Below are 17,422 nucleotides of genomic sequence, written 5' to 3'. Positions count from 1 at the left end.
TTTTTGTGATGACATTGGTGTGTATATGGTGTTACCGATTTGCTACTTAGGATGTTCGTTGTATCTATTTGCCTCCTAGGATGTAGGACCTGCTTCCTACTCCTTTTCAAATAGATAAATTAGATGCGAGATCCAATTTGGGTCGGTCACTGGGACCAGAAATTTACTCTTCTGAGCTAAATGATTAAAACTTGGGAAATGGGTCCCATGTCATTTAACAGGAGTGCTGATTTACTACCAGTTTATCAAATAATTAGGAGCCAAAGGCTTGGCAACACAAGGAAACAACAACCAGTCACCAGCCATCAACACACCAATCAGCCAATAGGAAGGCACCACATAAACATGACTCACAGAACAACCCAAAGCATGTATTCCAGTAGAGAGAAGTTCCCTGAAGATGGGCTCCAGCATGAGTCTGAAAGCTCAGAAGAATAAATCTCTGGACTTGGTGACCAACCCAGATTTCATCTCGCATCATTATTCTGGGACATGTATATTTGCCTTCATTTGTGAGATAAATTATAAACCATTCCATGCTGGGAATATTGTGTTGAACAAGACAAAGTAGAAAGTTGGTTTTCTATTATTTGACATTTCTGTCCTGTAAAAGCAATATGCTTATTTCTATTTTTTGGACAGTTGGTTCCTGATTAATTTTTAGCATAATAAATGACCATATAAATGTGAAATTTAGATACATGATACAACAAAATATAAGGCAAATAATTATCCGAAGTTTATTGAGGTTGTCATAGAGGTAAAAATGATGGGGTGTGCAGCAAGTGGAAGCCAGACTTATGCTGTTCTGAGAAAGTCAACGGATTATGCTATTGCTAAAAATAATTATATAAGCATTTTGTATAAGTTAGGTCTCTTGAATTTCTTTCCTACAGATAAAATTATTGGCAGAGTGGATATTTCTAACACTTCAGGTCTGGAATCCAGTTTGAATCCTGTTGAGGAAAGCAGTCTGGTCAGTGTCAGTCATGCATTTGAAAGTTGCTCGTATGTGCTTCAGATGATCATGTTTTACCCAACTGTAACAATATAAAAGACAAAAACTAAAAATTCATTAATGCTTTTCTAAGTAATCAAGATAATGGCTACATTGCAGATGACTCATGGATCAAAATCCTAAACAGTTTAGTTCCTAATGTAAGCTGAACAAAGAAAGAAAAAAAAACCTTCCTTGTATTGTAAAAAATTAACCTATCAGCCCCCCCGTCCGACGAGGCAAAAGAATGCGACCGGAACGAGAGCTGGTTCTTCTGAGCAACGTTTATTCCGCTCCATAAACATTCACCCGAAGACAAATGAAGTCAGCGTTGGTTGCACAGCACAACCAACGCTGCTAAATAGCCGGCGAGGCCGACACCCATCACCATGCCCAAACAAGCCAACAACCTACACCCCCTACTTAAGCACTACCCCCCTGGCCTCCGCCCTTTGGACCCTGCTCTCCATGTGGACCTCCGTCCCGTACCGCAGGTACGTACCCTCCCTGTCCCCGACACACCACCACTGCAGACGGTAAGCCACCCCCCAGCCAGGGCAACCCCCCTCACAGCCCCGAGTCCTTACACCCTAATCACCCCCCACAGGTCCCTGAACCGCCGCGGCCTGCACAGCCTGGGCCGTCTTCTGGCGACGCTTGCCCCGCAGCTCCTCGGCAAGGCAGGCAGCAGGCGGCCTTCGTGCTGATGTCGCAGGCGAAGCCTCGGAGCGAGCCGTCTGCTGGGGAGGTTTTGCAGGCGCGCTTTCCCCCGGCCTGCCGGAAGGCCCTGGTGGCTGCTGGGATGTCCCGGCGGCCGCGTTCTTCCCCAGGCTGCCGGTAAGCCTCGGTGGTGGGAGGGCCGGATGCAGGCATCTGCGGCTCTTACCCGGCCTGCCGGGAGGCCCTGGTGGCTGCTGGGATGTCCCGACAGCCGCACTCTTCCCCGGGACGCCGGAGAGCCTCGGAGGCGGAAGGGCCGGATGCGGGCGTCTGCGGCTGGTCACGAGGCCTGTCGCGGGCGTCTGCCAGCCCACTGGTGAGTCGTCCTGGGGCCTCGCCGGGTGTCAGGCCTGCCGGGCCTGACATGCCACCCCCCCTACCAAGGGTCCTCCTGCAGGGGTAGAAGACAAAGATAAACGGCCGTCCACCCCACGCATACCTTCACCCCTCCGGCCCCCTGGCCTGCCGGGGTGGGCACGGTGGAATGCCCGGATTAGGCGAGGCGCGTGGACATCCTTTCCCGGCACCCATGAGGCCTCCTCCACTGGGTACCCCTTCCACCGGAGAAGGTATTGTATGGCACCCCTCCGCACCCTGGAATCCAGGACTTCCTGCACCTTGTAATGGTCAGCACAGACGGGCCCTGGACCCCCCTCCCCTGCTGCCGCGGTGGCCGCTGGGGTGGGCTTTAACAAGCTACTATGAAACACTGGGTGGATTTTGCCCAGGAACTTCGGTAAGCGTAACCGCACTGTTACCGAGTTAACCACCTGAACCACCCGAAACGGCCCAAGGAACTTGGGTCCTAGCTTCCTGCAGGGGACCTGGAGCCGTAAGTACTTGGTTGACAAGTATACCAAGTCCCCCACCCTTGGGGTGTTGAATGGTCTATGCTTTCTGTCCGCCTGCTCTTTGGCTGCAGCAGCAGACCGTTCCAACGCCCTTTTTGCTGCACCCCAAGCGTCCTCAATCTGTTTCATCCACTCCTGTGGCAGGCATGGGTACCCCTCCTCCTAGACCAGGGGTCGGCAACCTAAAAAAGAAAAAGAGCCACTGGGAACCGGTTCCATCACAAATTAAAAAAAGAGGGAGCCGCGTGCGTGTGTCCATGCACGTGCATGCGCAAAAAGGTTTTTTGCGCATGCGCGGATGCACGCGGCTGCCATTTTTTTAAAAATGAGATGGAACCGGTTCCCGGTTGCCCGATGGCGACGGCCCGTCTGCAAAGCTGCCGCTTTCGGGCCGTGGCAGCTTCCTCAAAGAGCGGCGCCCCTGCCCATTCCGAGAGGTGCGCGCGCACCTCTCCGAACGACCGGAGTTGCGCGCGCACCTCCCCAAACCCGTGCGAAGGGGCAGCGGCGCCGCTCTTTGAGGAAGCTGCCGAAAGCGCGCACCTCTCGGAATGGGCAGGGGCGCCGCTCTTTGAGGAAGCTGCCGCGGCCCGTCTCCTAAGCTGCCGCTTTCGGCAGCTTCACAGACGGGCCGCGGCAGCTTCCTCAAAGAGCGGCACCGCTGCCCATTCGCGCGGAGGTACGCGCGCACCTCTCCAAAGGTTTGGGGAGGTGCGCGCGCACCTCCGCCCATTCGGGGAGGTGCGCGTGCACCTCTCCAAACGGGCGGTGCCACTCTCCATTTGGAGAGGTGCGCGCGCACCACTGCCCGTTGGAAGAGGTGCGCGCGCACCGGGCGGCTGGGAGCCGCAAGAGACGGCTCAAAGACGCATTGAGTGATGGGAACAAAGTCGCGTCCGGAAACTACCTGGAAGGGGGAGAAGCCGGTACTGCTGTGGACGGCGTTGTAAGCCACTTCGGCAAGTGCTATCAGGTCCACCCAATCGGTCTGTTGATAGGAAACGTAGCTCCTAAGGTACCGCTCCACAGCAGCGTTGGCACGTTCTGCTGCCCCGTTGGTGCTGGGGTGATAGGCCGTACTCAGCCCCTGAGACGAACCGATGTACCGCAGAAAGTCCCTCCAGAACCGTGCCGTAAACTGCACCCCCTGATCCGAGATCACACGGCGCGGCACTCCGTGTAAATGGTAGATTTGTGTGATGAACAACCACGCCAGCCGCCGGGCCGATGGCAATCTCTTGCAAGGGATGAAGTGTGCTTGCTTGGAGAACAAGTCGACCACTGTCCAAATGACGGTGTGCCCCTTGCTCTCCGGCAGATCAACAATAAAGTCCATGGCTATGTCTTGCCATGGCTAGGTGGGGTCAGCCACTTGCTGCAGTAAGCCCAAAGGTTTCCCGACCTGGGGTTTTGCAGTAGCACAGACGTGGCATCGCCGCACATAGTCCTCAATGGTGTTCTTCATACGTGGCCACCAGAATTGTCGGCGCGCTAGGTGCAGGGTCTTTACGAAGCCAAAATGTCCCGCCTGCCTGGCGTCGTGGCAGCGGTAAAGGACCCGTGCCCACATAAACTCAGGTACGTACATCCGCGTCCCATGCTACGCCAGGCCTTCCCGCATGGTCAAAAGTCCCAGGTTCCATAGCCAATTGTCCTCCTGGAGAGCCCTTCGGAGCGCCTGGCACAGTCCCTCCTCCGCCACCCGCTCTACGTTTCCTGCCCAGACCCCCCCCCCTCTGTCCTTGCCGGCACGAGCGCCTGCACCACCTCCTCCCTCTTGCTGTCAAATTACGGCATGCGAGACAAAGCATCCGCTAGGAAGTTCCCCCCGGCACATATTTCAGAGCAAACTGGAAGCGACGGAAACACAACACCCACCGGACGTGTTTGGGCGACAACCGTCGAGGGGTCTGCAGGGCCTCCAAGTTCTTATGGTCTGTCCACACCTCAAACAGGTGGGAGGCCCCTTCCAGGTGGTGCCGCCAAGTCTCCAGGGCCCAACGAACCGCGAATGCCTCCTCCCACACCGCCCAGGCTCATTCGGTGGGAGTCAGCTTTTTGGAGGCATACGCGCAAGGCTGCAGCACCCTTGCATGGTTCCGTTGGAGGAGGACGGCCCCAAGAGCAACATCACTCGCGTCCGCTTGCACCACATAGGGCAGGTCGGGATTTGGATGCAGCACAATGGGTTCCTTGGTGAAGAGGGTTTTCAGTACTTCGAAGGCCCGCTGACATGCCATGGTCCACGCCAGCTTGAGCCCTGGCTGTGGTTGTACCTTCAATTGCCGTGTCCGTAGGAGGTCCGTAAGAGGCAGGGCAATGGCCGCGAAACACGGGATAAACTGCCTATAGAAGTTTGCGAAGCCTAAGAAGCTCTGCAGTTGTCGACGAGTCCGTGGGGCCTGCCATTGTTGGATGGCATCCACTTTCTTGGGATCCATCTCCACTCTAGCTGCCGATATGCGGTACCCTAGATAATCCAGTTGGGCACTATGAAATTCGCACTTGGACAACTTTATGTAAAGCTGCGTCTCCCATAGCTTCGTTAACACCTGCTGCACGAGAACGACATGCTCCTCCATGGTGTCAGAGTAGATGAGATTGTTGTCCAGATACACCAGGACTCCACGGTACAGGAACTCGTGTAGAGCCTGGTTGATTAACTGCATAAATACAGCTGGGGCCCCTTGCAGCCCGAACAGCATTACTCGGAATTGAAAACTGCCAAGGAGACAATTGAACGCGGTCTTCCATTCGTCCCCGGCCCTGACCCTAATCCGGTAATAAGCCTCCCTCAAGTCCAGTTTTTTGAACACCCGGCCCTTGGCCAAATGGGCCAGCAGGTCCTTCATCAAGGGAAGGGGGTAGAGGTGCTCCACGCACACCGCATTGACCCCCCGGTAGTCCACACACAAGCGAAGGGTCCCATCCTTTTTCTCACGGAAAAGCACTGGCACCGCCACCCTGGACCGTGCAGGTTGAATGAACCCCCTCTTTAGGTTCTTGTCAATATACCTTCGTAGTTCTTGCATCTCTTTCGGTGACATGGCGTACATGCGGGGTTTGGGCAGCCTGGCACCGGGTTCCAACTCGATGGCACAGTCCGTGGCCCGGTGGGGCAGCAACGTGTCGCACTCCTGCTCATCAAAAACCTCCATTAGAACGGAGTAGGCCCGGGGCACGTGTGCCTTCAGGTCCTCCCCAACCCCACAAGCTTTCTCCTGCTCCCCGGTGTCGCCCAGGCCCAGAAAGGTATGGTGAAGTGGGGGCTTGGGCCCCAAGCCCAGTCGAAGGTGACGGCAACCCCCCCTCCCACCAGATGTCCCCCACTTGTCCAGCCAAGTGAGCCCCAGGATAACGGCCTCTGTCATGGAGGGAACTACTACGAACCGCAAGGTCTCCCAATGGGCCCCCAGCTCCAGTCTGACCGGCTCTGTGACATGGGTTATGGGAGCCCCACCCAAGAGGGATCCATCCACTTGCTGAAACTGAAGAGGGGTTGCCAGGCGTCGCAGCCGGATACCCACCGCGGCCGCGGTTGCCTGGCCCCAAATCGATCAAGGCCCTTACCGCCCTCCTTTGCTCTGTAAGGGGGCTCACCAGCACCACCGGGAACACGAACGGACACACTGGAGCACTCACCATCGGGTCCTCCTCCTCCTGGTCCTCAAAGCCTTCGGACGGCGTGGGTTGAGCGGCCACTGGAACGGTCACCAGGGGAGGGCTCGTCGTCTGGCATGCTTCATCAGCTACCTGGTAAGCGGCCCGGGACCGCTCCATGGTCCTCCTAGCAGACAGGGCCCACGCTGGGGAAGCAGTGGGGCCCATTCGAGCCGGCGGCAGCGGGCACTCAGCCGCCCGATGACCTGGTTGGTCACACCTGAAACACCAGATGGCTGGCTGCGTCGGCTGTACGGGGTTTTTTGCCATTGCCAGCCCAGGCCGCTCCTCCGGTTTTGCTCTCTCGACAGGCCGCCGTCCCGCGGTCGTCCCTTCGGGCTTCCCTCGAGTGTCCTGTAGCCCGATGTCCAGCTCAATGGCCACTTGAAACCAATCTTGAAGGCGAGCCGGTACTCCATGCACCACACAGGCCCGGCGAAGAGCATCGTCAAGCCCGGCCTTGAAGTGATGCACCAGAAGGTGCTCTGGCTAGGAGCCCAGTTTCCCAGCCACCTTCCGGAACTCCCTAACATAGTGCACCGCCAGTCTTCCCTGCTGTCGCAAGGCCAACACCTCGGCATGGTGCACCTGTGAAATGTCCTCAAAGCGACCCTGTAGAGCCTCCAAAAGAGCCCAAGATCCCCAAGCTCACGGGCATGGTCACAGTATAGGTCGGCCACCCAGGCCGCAGCCTCCCCCTGCAGGCAAGCCGTCACTGCCACAACCATCGCCTACTGGGATGCGTAAGCCTACCCGTACTGGTCAATGTGGTTGATCACCTGACCCAGGAACATCGCCAGGCGATCTGGATGCCCGTCGTAGACTGCGGTTAGGGGTGGTGGGCCCCACACAACTCCCGGTCCCCAAGGATCTGAGGGCAACCCCTGGACCCGGGGGCCCACATCTGCCTGCAGCGGCTGCTGTCTCAGTCTTCCGCCTGTCCCTACCCAGGAGCCCGTGCCGCTTGTTGCCAACGTTGCAGGGACTGGCTTTTCGGGGGGGACCCCCGTGGGCCTCACTTCGTCCGGACGGGCCCCGAAAGCGTGGGCTGGCCATGCAGAAGTGGGGCGGGCTGGACCGCCTCATGGGGGCCCCAGTGAGGGACCACTGCCCCAAGTCCGAATCATTAGGAACAGTCCAGGGGCCGGGCTCCAGTCCTCTCATCTCCCCAAACCTGTCCCTGATTACATCCATGGTGTGGCTACCTGGGGCGGTGGAGTAGCTCCACTCCTCTCCGTTGTCCTCTGTGTAGCACTGCTCCCTCCACTCCGAGGATGTCCCTCTGGGCCGGGTCGCCTGTCCCTGGTCGGGTTCTTTGTGTCCCAAAGCAGAGCCTGTCCACTACTCGCCTCCGTGGGCCCGATCCCCAGCCTCCTGGGAGCCCACAACAGACCCCTCGAGAGGAGGAGGCCTTTCCTTTCACCGCACTGAGGGCAACGCCTCCTCAAGCAGCCCAGCGGTGGCTCCGGCCACCTCCTCCGTGGCAGCCGACAGTGCAGCTCCCTGCGTGCCCTCCGCCATGACGACCTCACCTGAAAAGCTCTCAGCTAGGAAAAATTGAACGCTGACTTACTATCAGCCCCCCGTCCGACGAGGCAAAAGAATCCGACTGGAACGAGAGCTGGTTCTTCTGAGCAACGTTTATTCCGCTCCATAAACATTCACCCGAAGACAAATGAAGTCAGCGTTGGTTGCACACCACAACCAACGCTGCTAAATAGCCGGCGAGGCCAACACCCATCACCACGCCCAAACAAGCCAACAACCTACACCCCCTACTTAAGCACCCCCGCCCCCTGGCCTCCGCCCTTTGGACCCTGCTCTCCATGTGGACCTCCGTCCCGTACCGCAGGTATGTACCCTCCCTGTCCGCGACCCACCAACACTGCAGACAGCCACCCCCTAGCCAGGGCAACCCCCTCACAGCCCCAAGTCCTTACACCCCCATCACTCCCCACAGGTCCCCGAACCGCCGCGGCCTGCACAGCCTGGGCCGTCTTCTGGCGACGCTTGCCCCGCAGCTCCTCGGCAAGGCTGGCAGCAGGCAGCCTTCGTGCTGACGTCGCAGGCGAAGCCTCGGAGCGAGCCGTCTGCTGGGGAGGTTTTGCAGGCGTGCTTTCCCCCGGCCCGCCGGAAGCCGTCCGGGCTGAACACGGCCTGCCGGAAGGCCCTGGTGGCTGCTGGGATGTCCCGGCGGCCACGCTCTTCCCCAGGCTGCTGGTAAGCCTCAGTGGCAGGAGGGCCGGATGCAGGTGTCTGCAGCTCTTCCCCGGCCTGCCAGGAGGCCCCGGTGGCTGCTGGGATGTCCCGGCGGCCGCGCTCTTCCCCGGGCCGCCGGAGAGCCTCGGAGGCGGAAGGGCCGGATACGGGCGTCTGCGGCTGGTCACGAGGCCTGTTGCGGGCGTCTGCCAGCCTACTGGTGAGTCGTCCCGGGGCCTCGCCGGGTTTCGGGCCTGCCGGGTCCGACAGAATCTTTTTGAGTACACATAGTCCTCAAGTTACAGTTGTAATGAATTCTGCCCATTACGGTTGCAAGTGATGACGGCCATAAAGTAAAAAGGCCTCACAACAACCCCCAGCCTTTACTCTCCCTGATGCAGCTGTTAAATGAACTTATGGGAAGACCTGATCTCCCCTGAGTGAAGATGGCTGAGTGGAATGGCTGTAGGCATCCAGTGGGGCGGGATAGGTGGGTGGGTGAGTGCTGCAGCATCCCTGTGGTTGGTTCTAAGGGCAAATAACTCCAGGGTTGCTGCAGCTTCCATAAATTTGAAACTGAATCATAAGTGGTTTTGAGGAGTTAACTCTGAACAGCTGCTAAGCAACCGGTCATAAGTTGAGCACCACGTTTAGTTGTGAATCATGTCAGACTCAAAATGGAGTGTTTGAAACTTGGAATATTTCTCTTTTGAACTGTAGCCAAAATGCTCAGACTACAAGATAAAGACTTAATTTTTTTTACTCAAAACAGGTCATTTTTTGAAAATTCATGAAATATTTTGCACACCCTAGAGATTAACAACCACTTTTCATTGGTGCTAACTTGCAAAAAAAAAGCTTAGATCATAATAACTCTGTTAGCTCTTTAATGTTTCTCAAACTTTTTTCCTTCCTATATTTGCTTTAAAGGATATCTTGAATTAGTTTTATAACAAATAATAATCCTTTGGCTTGTTTAGGTACAGCAGCAAGTAATAGTTAAACGAAAAAGAGGCAGACCTCGCAAATATCCTGTTGAAATAGCAGCAGTGCAGAGTAAGTATGATGTCATCCCTTTATAAAAAATAGATATCAGTGTTTCAATGAATTCAAGAATTTTATTCTTTCGTTCCAGGTCAGGATTCAGCATTGGATACAGTTATGAGAAATGTAAGCATTTGGCTGGGGTGTTTCAGCTGCATACAGAGGTTGAAGGAGTATTGTCTTTCTATGGAACTTATTTGTATATTGTTTGTTTGGTAAAGCAAACATTGGTAGGGTCTAGAAGGCAATTACATTAGTACTGTCTCTCACCTTTAGAACACTTTCTCTGAGAGGGTCCTGACCCTCCTGTCATTCTGAAAAGCCTTGAAGAACTAACTTTTTCCAGATATCTTGGGATAATGTGAACTGGAACCCAAGAAAATTGTTTTTTCAAAGTGAGCGGTGTATTGTTTTTGGGAGCACTGAAAGTTTTGTACTGTTTTTTATGCTTTTTATCATTCCTGTCTAAGGTTATGATATATTAGGTGGGTGGCTATATAATTTTTTAAAATATGATTTTTTTAAACATGATTCTTCAACCCTAAAACTTTACATTTGTTTTCTCTTATATAATGGCCTTCACCATTTATTTACTATATTTATATGCTGCACATTCTTCAAGGTTCTAAAATAGCTAACAATCAGAAACAACATTAAAAACAATCATTAATAAAAAAAATGAACCCATACCCAAATAACTATTTCAATAGTACCATTAGCCGTGGTGGCACAGTTGTTAGAATGCAGCATTGCAGGCTAACTCTGCCAATTGCCATCAGTTCAATCCTGACTGGCTTAAGGTTGACTCAGCCTTCCATCCTTCCAAGGTTGGTAAAATGAGTACCTAAATTGTTGGGGCAATATGCTGACTCTTTAAACCACTTAGAGAGGGCTGTAATGCACTATGAACTGATATATAAGTCTAACTGCTATTGCTATTAAAAAAAAGTGTGTCCACTAATGCATCTCAGCATTCAAAGCAAGCTTTTCTAGGCTATATGGAAAAGCAAGGTCCAACTTGTATTTCTGAAACCCAGCAGGGAAGAAGATCAAATCTCCATGAGGTAGGAATTCCAAAAATTGGGGACAGCAATTGAAAATGCCTATGTCTTACATCCCATCAGATGTTATTCTCAGAAAGATGGTTCTAGAAGGAAATGTTCCTGTTCAATCTGATCAGATGGGCAGGTGAATACAGGAGAAAGTTGTCCCATAGGTGACCAGGTCTGAAGCCTTGTCAAAGACCTGGGTGAAAAGCCAAGTCTTCACAATATCAAAGTGGGGGTCATCTGGATCATAGGAGGAACCTTGTTGCAGAGGGCAAGCACTGCTACTCAGAAGGTGTGCTTCCAGGTTCTGATTTAATGTTATGTTTATGTTAGTTAATGTTAGTGTTTAATTGAAGGAACCTGGACTGTGCCAATCCTGCTTGATACAACTAGCTGAACAGTTGTATAGGAGACAGGTGCTCCCTAAGTAACCAGCCTTTATGCCATGTAGACCTTTTAAGTAGATAAATGTATAGATAGATAAAAGAATGCACTGCTTTTTTAGGAGTGTGAAACATACTTCCTTTTGACTTCATGAAACGTGGATAACTTTATTTTGTGTGAAACAGGATGTTTTGAGAAATAATTCAAGATCAAAACAGCCATTTTAAATTTAGAAAAGATTTTTAGACTCAAAACAGCCTATTTGATTTTTGAAGTAGCAGTTTCACCCTCAAAGTGGGAGTTTCAAACATTTAATACTCTGAACTGCTTAAATAGAAATGTTTTGGGAGACTTCCGGTTTGACGCCGTGGTGTGATGGGCGCAGGAAGACAGGGCTCCATCTTCTATGTTTGATTTCACCCCACTGGGGACCCTAAAAAGGGTCAAAAGTCACCTCAAAGAGGTGACAAAGAAGGAGGGACCCTCGTTGATCACAGGGGCAACACCCCTTCCACTGGATCTGAGGAAGCCCTCCAAACCAGAAAGATTGGCTGCATTCATATGGCCAGTCACAAGCTGCTGTCAACTGAGGACAAGTACTAACTACCAATTTCTGAGCAACGTGGATGGAACTGGGTGAGACTTTATCCTCTTTTTATGGCACTAACACTACTTTCCTGGATAAAAGAATGCACAAAGCAAAGAATCCTCCCTGATGAGAGAGGGAAGGGAAGTTATTGCCCTGCCCCCTCAGGAAAAGAAAAGCGGCAAATTAATTGCTTTGGGGAAAAACAGAGGAAACTATAATATCAATTTGGAACTAATACAGATCTATAGCTTTGAAATTTGGGCACTAAAAGTATCTTTGAGACTTTTTTAGAAAAAATATTTGAAAGTTTGCAAAATAAGCTTGGATTAGGAAATCTGGAAGCTGTCAACGATATCTGGTGGAGATGTAAGGCACTACAATTTTTTTTTAATCCAAAATGGCAGACGTGCAGGCGGTCGTGTTAGGCTGAGCTCTGTAAGTCCAAAAAAGAGGCATCCTAGGAGCCCCTCAGGGGTGTTTTATGCCCTCTGGGTTGGGGTGAAGTGTTTCGGCAGCGATTTAGGCAGCTGGACAAAGCTTTTTGCTGCCTACTAACCTGGTCGGCGTTCCGCCGGGCTATTGCCTGCTGCTAGCCGGGCTGGATGCTCGAGGCGTTTCTCCGCTGCGTTGGGCGGCCTCCGAGATTCCTTCGGAGGCGTTTGGCGTTTTCGGCAGCCGGCGGTGGTGTTTTTCGGCGGCGACGGAGCTGGCATCTTTGGATGGCTCCCGACTGTTGCTGGCTTCGACGGAGACATTTGCGAGCTGCTTTGGGCCGTTCCTTTGACCGGCCTGGCTCTGCTCTTGACTTTGTCAGCGACAGCGCTTCGGCCCACTTCAGTGGCGACGGTGACGCCGGCGGCGGCGGCATTGCTCCCGGGCCGTTCTGGGCCACTTTGTCATCGACTGCTGCGGTTTGGCCTGCTTCGCTTGGGCCGTTTGTCCCGCGGCCGCCTGGGCCTCTTTGGCCCGCTTTCCATCGGCGGCGGCGATGGCCTCTTCTGGATCGTTTGTGGCTTGGCGGCGCCCTGGTGGTAGCGGTGATGGCAGCAGCGGCGTCTGTAGTGGTGCTCCGGCAATGGCAGCGGCCCCGATGGATCGGCGGGGGTGTTGGCCGACCTGCCTCCTCCTCTGCCTGCTCCGCATGTTCCAGATGGCCTGGCATCCCCATCGTTCCTGGTGGCCCCGAAAGTTCCTGGGTTAGCCGGTTAACCCCGGTGGAGCCCAGTGGAGCCCAGTGTATCCTGGCTATTCCGCAGGATCCTGGAAGATCTACGCTCTCCATCGCACCTGTGATCTGGTTGGTGCTACTGGATTCAGAGGGGGCTCCGGGGAAATCAGTAGACTTGGGGGAATCAGACTTTATTGATCACACTCTGGAAGGCCCCAATGACTATGGAACTGAGGGCCCATGGAGTTGTGGTCAGGTACAACCCCCTGGAATGGCGGAGCAGCGGGAGACCTCGCCGTTAGCTGACCAGACTATGATGGCTTGCCCTTTACACATCATCCTCAAAGGACTCAGAGGATCCTGGGTATTAGCCATCGTGAGAGGGTGGCTTGAACTTACATCTGCTGCCCCTAGAGGTGAGAGCTCTATGGGGCATGCTATATCCGGAGTGGTTGTTTCAGGCCACCATCCCCCCCCGGGAATTGGCTCTGCGGCCGTCGTGAGAGGACGGTGGTTGGCCTGCCCAGGGGGTTCACCCAGCTGAGTGGCGGCGGCTGGGCGGAGGTCTGGGACACCTATTTATCCTCTGTTAGATCCTCCTTACTGACTGACTATCAACTATGGACTGCCTTCTATTTGGACTACTCCTTATGCCTTTGCTTAAATATTCTTGCACGGACTTGTTCACCCTCAGGGGTGCCCCCCCTTCCTGGGTGCGACCCGCCTTTCTAGTCGCTTATGATCGAGGAAGGGCCCATCTACTGGGACCCCGAGAGATGACTGGACACGGGTAGGGGCCTTCGACGGAAACCGAACAAGAGGCCCCTGGTTAGCTTTCTTTCTAAATTTTTTAGGGGGTTAGGGAGGGGGGAGGGTACTCTTTTTGGTTGTTTGGACAAGGGGGGCAGTCCAACAACCTCTGTTCAGGCCAGTGCCAAGGTAGATCATGGGGGGAGGAGCGGGGGTCGGTTGCCTCCGGGGCTCCAGGGCTGGTCGTGGGAATACCTATTCCCACGACGTTAAGGAATGGCAGCAGGTGTAGGAGCAGAGGGCCGTATCAATCTCAGGGAAGGCCTCTCCGCTGCTTACAAGCGATGAGGCACTCCGACCGTCTGGCTCCGCCCCGAGGTCCCGGGAGTGAGGATGTGCAGCCTCCTGAGCTCCGGCTGGTGTACTTGAATGCCAGGTCTGTCGCTAATAAAGCTCCTCTCGTCCGCGACTTGGTCGAGGGTGAGCAGGCAGACCTGGCTTGCATCACGGAGACTTGGTTGGGCCCAGAGGGCGGGATTCCTCTGGTTGACCTTTGCCCACCAGGTTTCCGGGTGCTACACCGGCCTCGGGCTCAGGGTAGGGGCGGGGGTGTGGCTGTTGTCATGAGGGAGACCTTGTGTCCGCGGGAGGCCACCGTTCCCCAGATAGTCGGGTGTGAGTCTCTCTTTTTGAGATGCGGCCCTGGTGCGCAGTTGGGCTTGCTGCTGTTGTACCTTTCGCCTAGTCACACAGCAGCAGCCCTGCCTGAGCTTCTCGATGTCCTCTCTGGGTTGGTGATTGAGTTCCCGAAACTTATAGTTTTGGGGGACTTCAATCTACCATCTCTGGGAGGATCATGTGAGTTGGCTCGGGAGTTCATGGCTTCCATGACGGCCATGGACCTGACGCAAGTAATTTCGGGACTGACTCATAAGGGAGGCGACACCCTTGACTTAGTTTTCTTATCTGGACGGTGGTTAGATGATCTTGGTGGGGGCTCCCCAATTGTTATGCCCCTGTCATGGACCGATCATCATCTCCTGCGGCTGGTCTTCCATTTTGCCACCCCCCGCTGTGGGTGTGTGGAACCAATTAAATGGTACCGCCCCAGACGCTTAATGGATCCCCAGAGGTTCCAGGCGGCGCTGGAGTCCCCACCTGCCTCCCTTGCTCACAGCTCGGCAGATGCCTTAGTGGAAGCCTGGGAAAGGGCAGCCACTGAGGCTCTTGACCGAGTTGTACCCCTGCGGCCCCTGACCCGGTGCAGATCCCGCCGAGCTCCATGGTTCGCCGCAGAGCTCCGGGAGATGAAGCGGCGGAGACGGGGCCTAGAGAGCGGTTGGAGATCCAGCCGATCCGAATCTGACCGATTGCGACTAAGAGCCTATACTAGGTCTTATCTCGCTGTGAAAAGGGAGGCGAGGTCTAACCACTTCGCTACCCTTATCGCGTCCGCAGATAATCGCCCGGCCGCCCTGTTTAGGGTGACTCGCTCCCTCCTGAATCAAGAGGTGAGGGAAGAACCCTTGCAGGGTCGTGCCGAGGAGTTTAACCAGCATCTGTCGGACAAAATCGCTCGGATTCGGACCGGTCTGGACTCTGACTGGGCAGAGTCTGGCGATCAGGATGCGGGCGGTCTTGTCGATATTACCTGGGAGGAGTTTGATTCTGTGACTCCAGAGGATCATGGGGAAGCTAAGCTCCACCACATGTTTATTGGACCCGTGCCCTTCCTGGCTGGTTTATGCAGCCCGGGAGAGGACACGCAGCTGGTTCCAGGCAGTTATATCGGCTTCTTTGAACGAGGGTAGCTTCCCCACCGTCTTGAAAGAGGCGGTGGTGAGGCCTCTCCTCAAGAAGCCTGCCTTGGATCCAGCTGTATTGAACAACTTTCGTCCGGTCTCCAACCTTCGCTTTCTTGCGAAGGTTGTTGAGTGTGTGGTGGCGCATCAGCTCCCTCTGGTCCTGGATGAAGCGGATTATCTAGACCCGTACCATTCGGGTTTCAGGCCCGGGCACAGCACGGAGACGGCATTGGTCGCGCTGGTGAATGATCTCTGGAGGGCTCGGGACAGGGGGCATTCCTCTGTTCTGGTCCTATTAGACCTCTCAGCGGCTTTCGATACCATCGACCATGGTATCTTGCTGCGGCGTCTCAGGGGATTGGGAGTGGGAGGCACAGTCTTACAGTGGTTCTCCTCCTATCTCCAGGGACGTTCGCAGTCGGTGTTGGCAGGATGACAGAGGTCGACCGCGAGGTCTCTCGTTTGTGGAGTTCCTCAGGGGTCAGTCCTCTCGCCCCTCCTGTTCAACATCTATATGAAACCACTGGGTGAGATCATTCGTGGCTTTGGAGTTGATACCCAGCTTTTCCTTTCGACCCCAAACCACCCCAGTGATGCCCTCAACATGATGTCCCGTTGCCTGGAGGCGGTTCGGGTCTGGATGGGGAGGAACAGACTTCAACTCAACCCCGACAAGACTGAGTGGCTTTGCATACCTTCATCCCGGGTTTATTCGGATATTCCACCTCTTTCTATGGGGGGGTGAACTATTACCCCCCGTAGATGGGGCTCGCAACTTGGGAGTCCTCCTAGATTCACGGCTCACCTTGGAAGACCACATAGGAGCTGTGACTAGGGGGGCTTTTGCCCAGTTTCGCCTGGTGCGCCAGTTGCGGCCCTATCTAAGCCGGGATGATCTATGCGCGGTCACAAGCGCGCTCGTGACCTCTCGACTAGACTACTGCAACGCTCTCTACATGGGGCTGCCCTTGAGGACCACCCGGAAGCTCCAACTGTTACAGAATGCAGCCGCGACAGTTGTGTTGGGAGTCTCCCGATACTCCCACGTTATACCTCTGCTCCGTGAGCTGCATTGGTTACCAGTTGCCTTCTGGGTGAGATTCAAGGTACTAGTAATGGTGTTCAAAGCCCTACATGGCAGGGGTCCGGAGTACCTTAGGGAACACCTGCTGCCGGCATCAACTTCCCTCCGCCCTGTGCGTTCCCACAGAGAGGGCCTCCTCAGGGTGCCACCGGTCAGAGAATGTCGATTGGTGGCCCCCAGGGGGAGATCCTTCTCTGTGGGCGCCCCGGAGCTATGGAATCAGCTACCGGTTGAGCTCCGGACGGCGCCCGATGTTCGCTCCTTTCGCCGCGAGCTAAAAACATACTTTTTTGAACAAGCTGGCCTGGCCTGATGAGGGGACTGGGGGGGTTGTTTTTAGTATATGGGCATGTATTTAATCATTTTTTAACTTTTGTAATCCTGTATTTTTATTCTTGCCCTGTTCACCGCCCTGAGTCCTTCGGGAGAAGGGCGGTATAAAAATATTATTAAATTAAATTAAATTAAATGCTTAAGGGAAACTTGGCTGGAAGCCCAGACTCAGATGACTTGTTCCTGGATACTTTCACTTTTGCAGACTGCAGCTGGAAAAAGGGAAAAACAAAAACACTTGGGCTGCTTATCTGGGTTGGGGACCCTTTTGGACTATATAGTGTCAATGCTGCTAACATCGAATGTTATTGCTTGACAAGAGATGAAGAAGTAGCCGTTTCATATGTTAAACTTGTGTATTGCTTTAAGATGTGTATTGTTTTAGTTTAAGGTTAGGAGGGGGAATGAGTAGGATTGCACTTTTCCAGGCCATTTTTCTCCCTAAAGAAGATAAGGCTTTCGTGGTCTTCTAACGGAAGGGAAACTGATTCTTTAAATTAATTGGAGAATATGATTAATGACAAAATTAGAAAGGTGGAGAATTGTGTTTTAATATATTGTGCAAAGGGCGGAGATTTCAACTTCCAGCTTCTTTCGAGCAAGCATTTGCCGATGTATTAGGCTAATAAAGGACTTTTAAGGTAAACAATGCCTCAGAGTCACTTGAAAAGCCCATACGTCGGAAACCTGACATATAGATTACATACAAAAATAAAATGAGTATTCCATACTCAGCCTTAAATGGTAAAAAAATCATCTTCAATACCTGTCTCCAAAGCTCCCAGCTTG

At 53.7% G+C, this 17,422-nt stretch overlaps 1 protein-coding gene across 1 annotated transcript in view; it reads left to right on the top strand.

Annotated features, from left to right (window-relative positions):
* BOD1L1 (biorientation of chromosomes in cell division 1 like 1) overlaps positions 1–17,422 on the top strand; it is a gene marked incomplete at its 5' end in the record, with an annotated part of 172,060 nt that overhangs the window by 131,418 nt on the left and 23,220 nt on the right. The window contains 3 exons of the mRNA XM_083368025.1: positions 897–976; positions 9,408–9,483; positions 9,563–9,597. Coding sequence (XP_083224151.1) covers positions 897–976; positions 9,408–9,483; positions 9,563–9,597 — 191 coding nt within the window. The remainder of the gene's footprint in view (positions 1–896; positions 977–9,407; positions 9,484–9,562; positions 9,598–17,422) is intronic.

This window comes from Vipera ursinii, assembly GCF_947247035.1.
Source record: "Vipera ursinii genome assembly, chromosome: 7".
NCBI lineage: Eukaryota > Metazoa > Chordata > Lepidosauria > Squamata > Viperidae > Vipera > Vipera ursinii.
The sequence above is the reverse complement of the archived record's forward strand: the minus strand, read 5'-3'. Positions and strand labels throughout refer to the sequence as shown.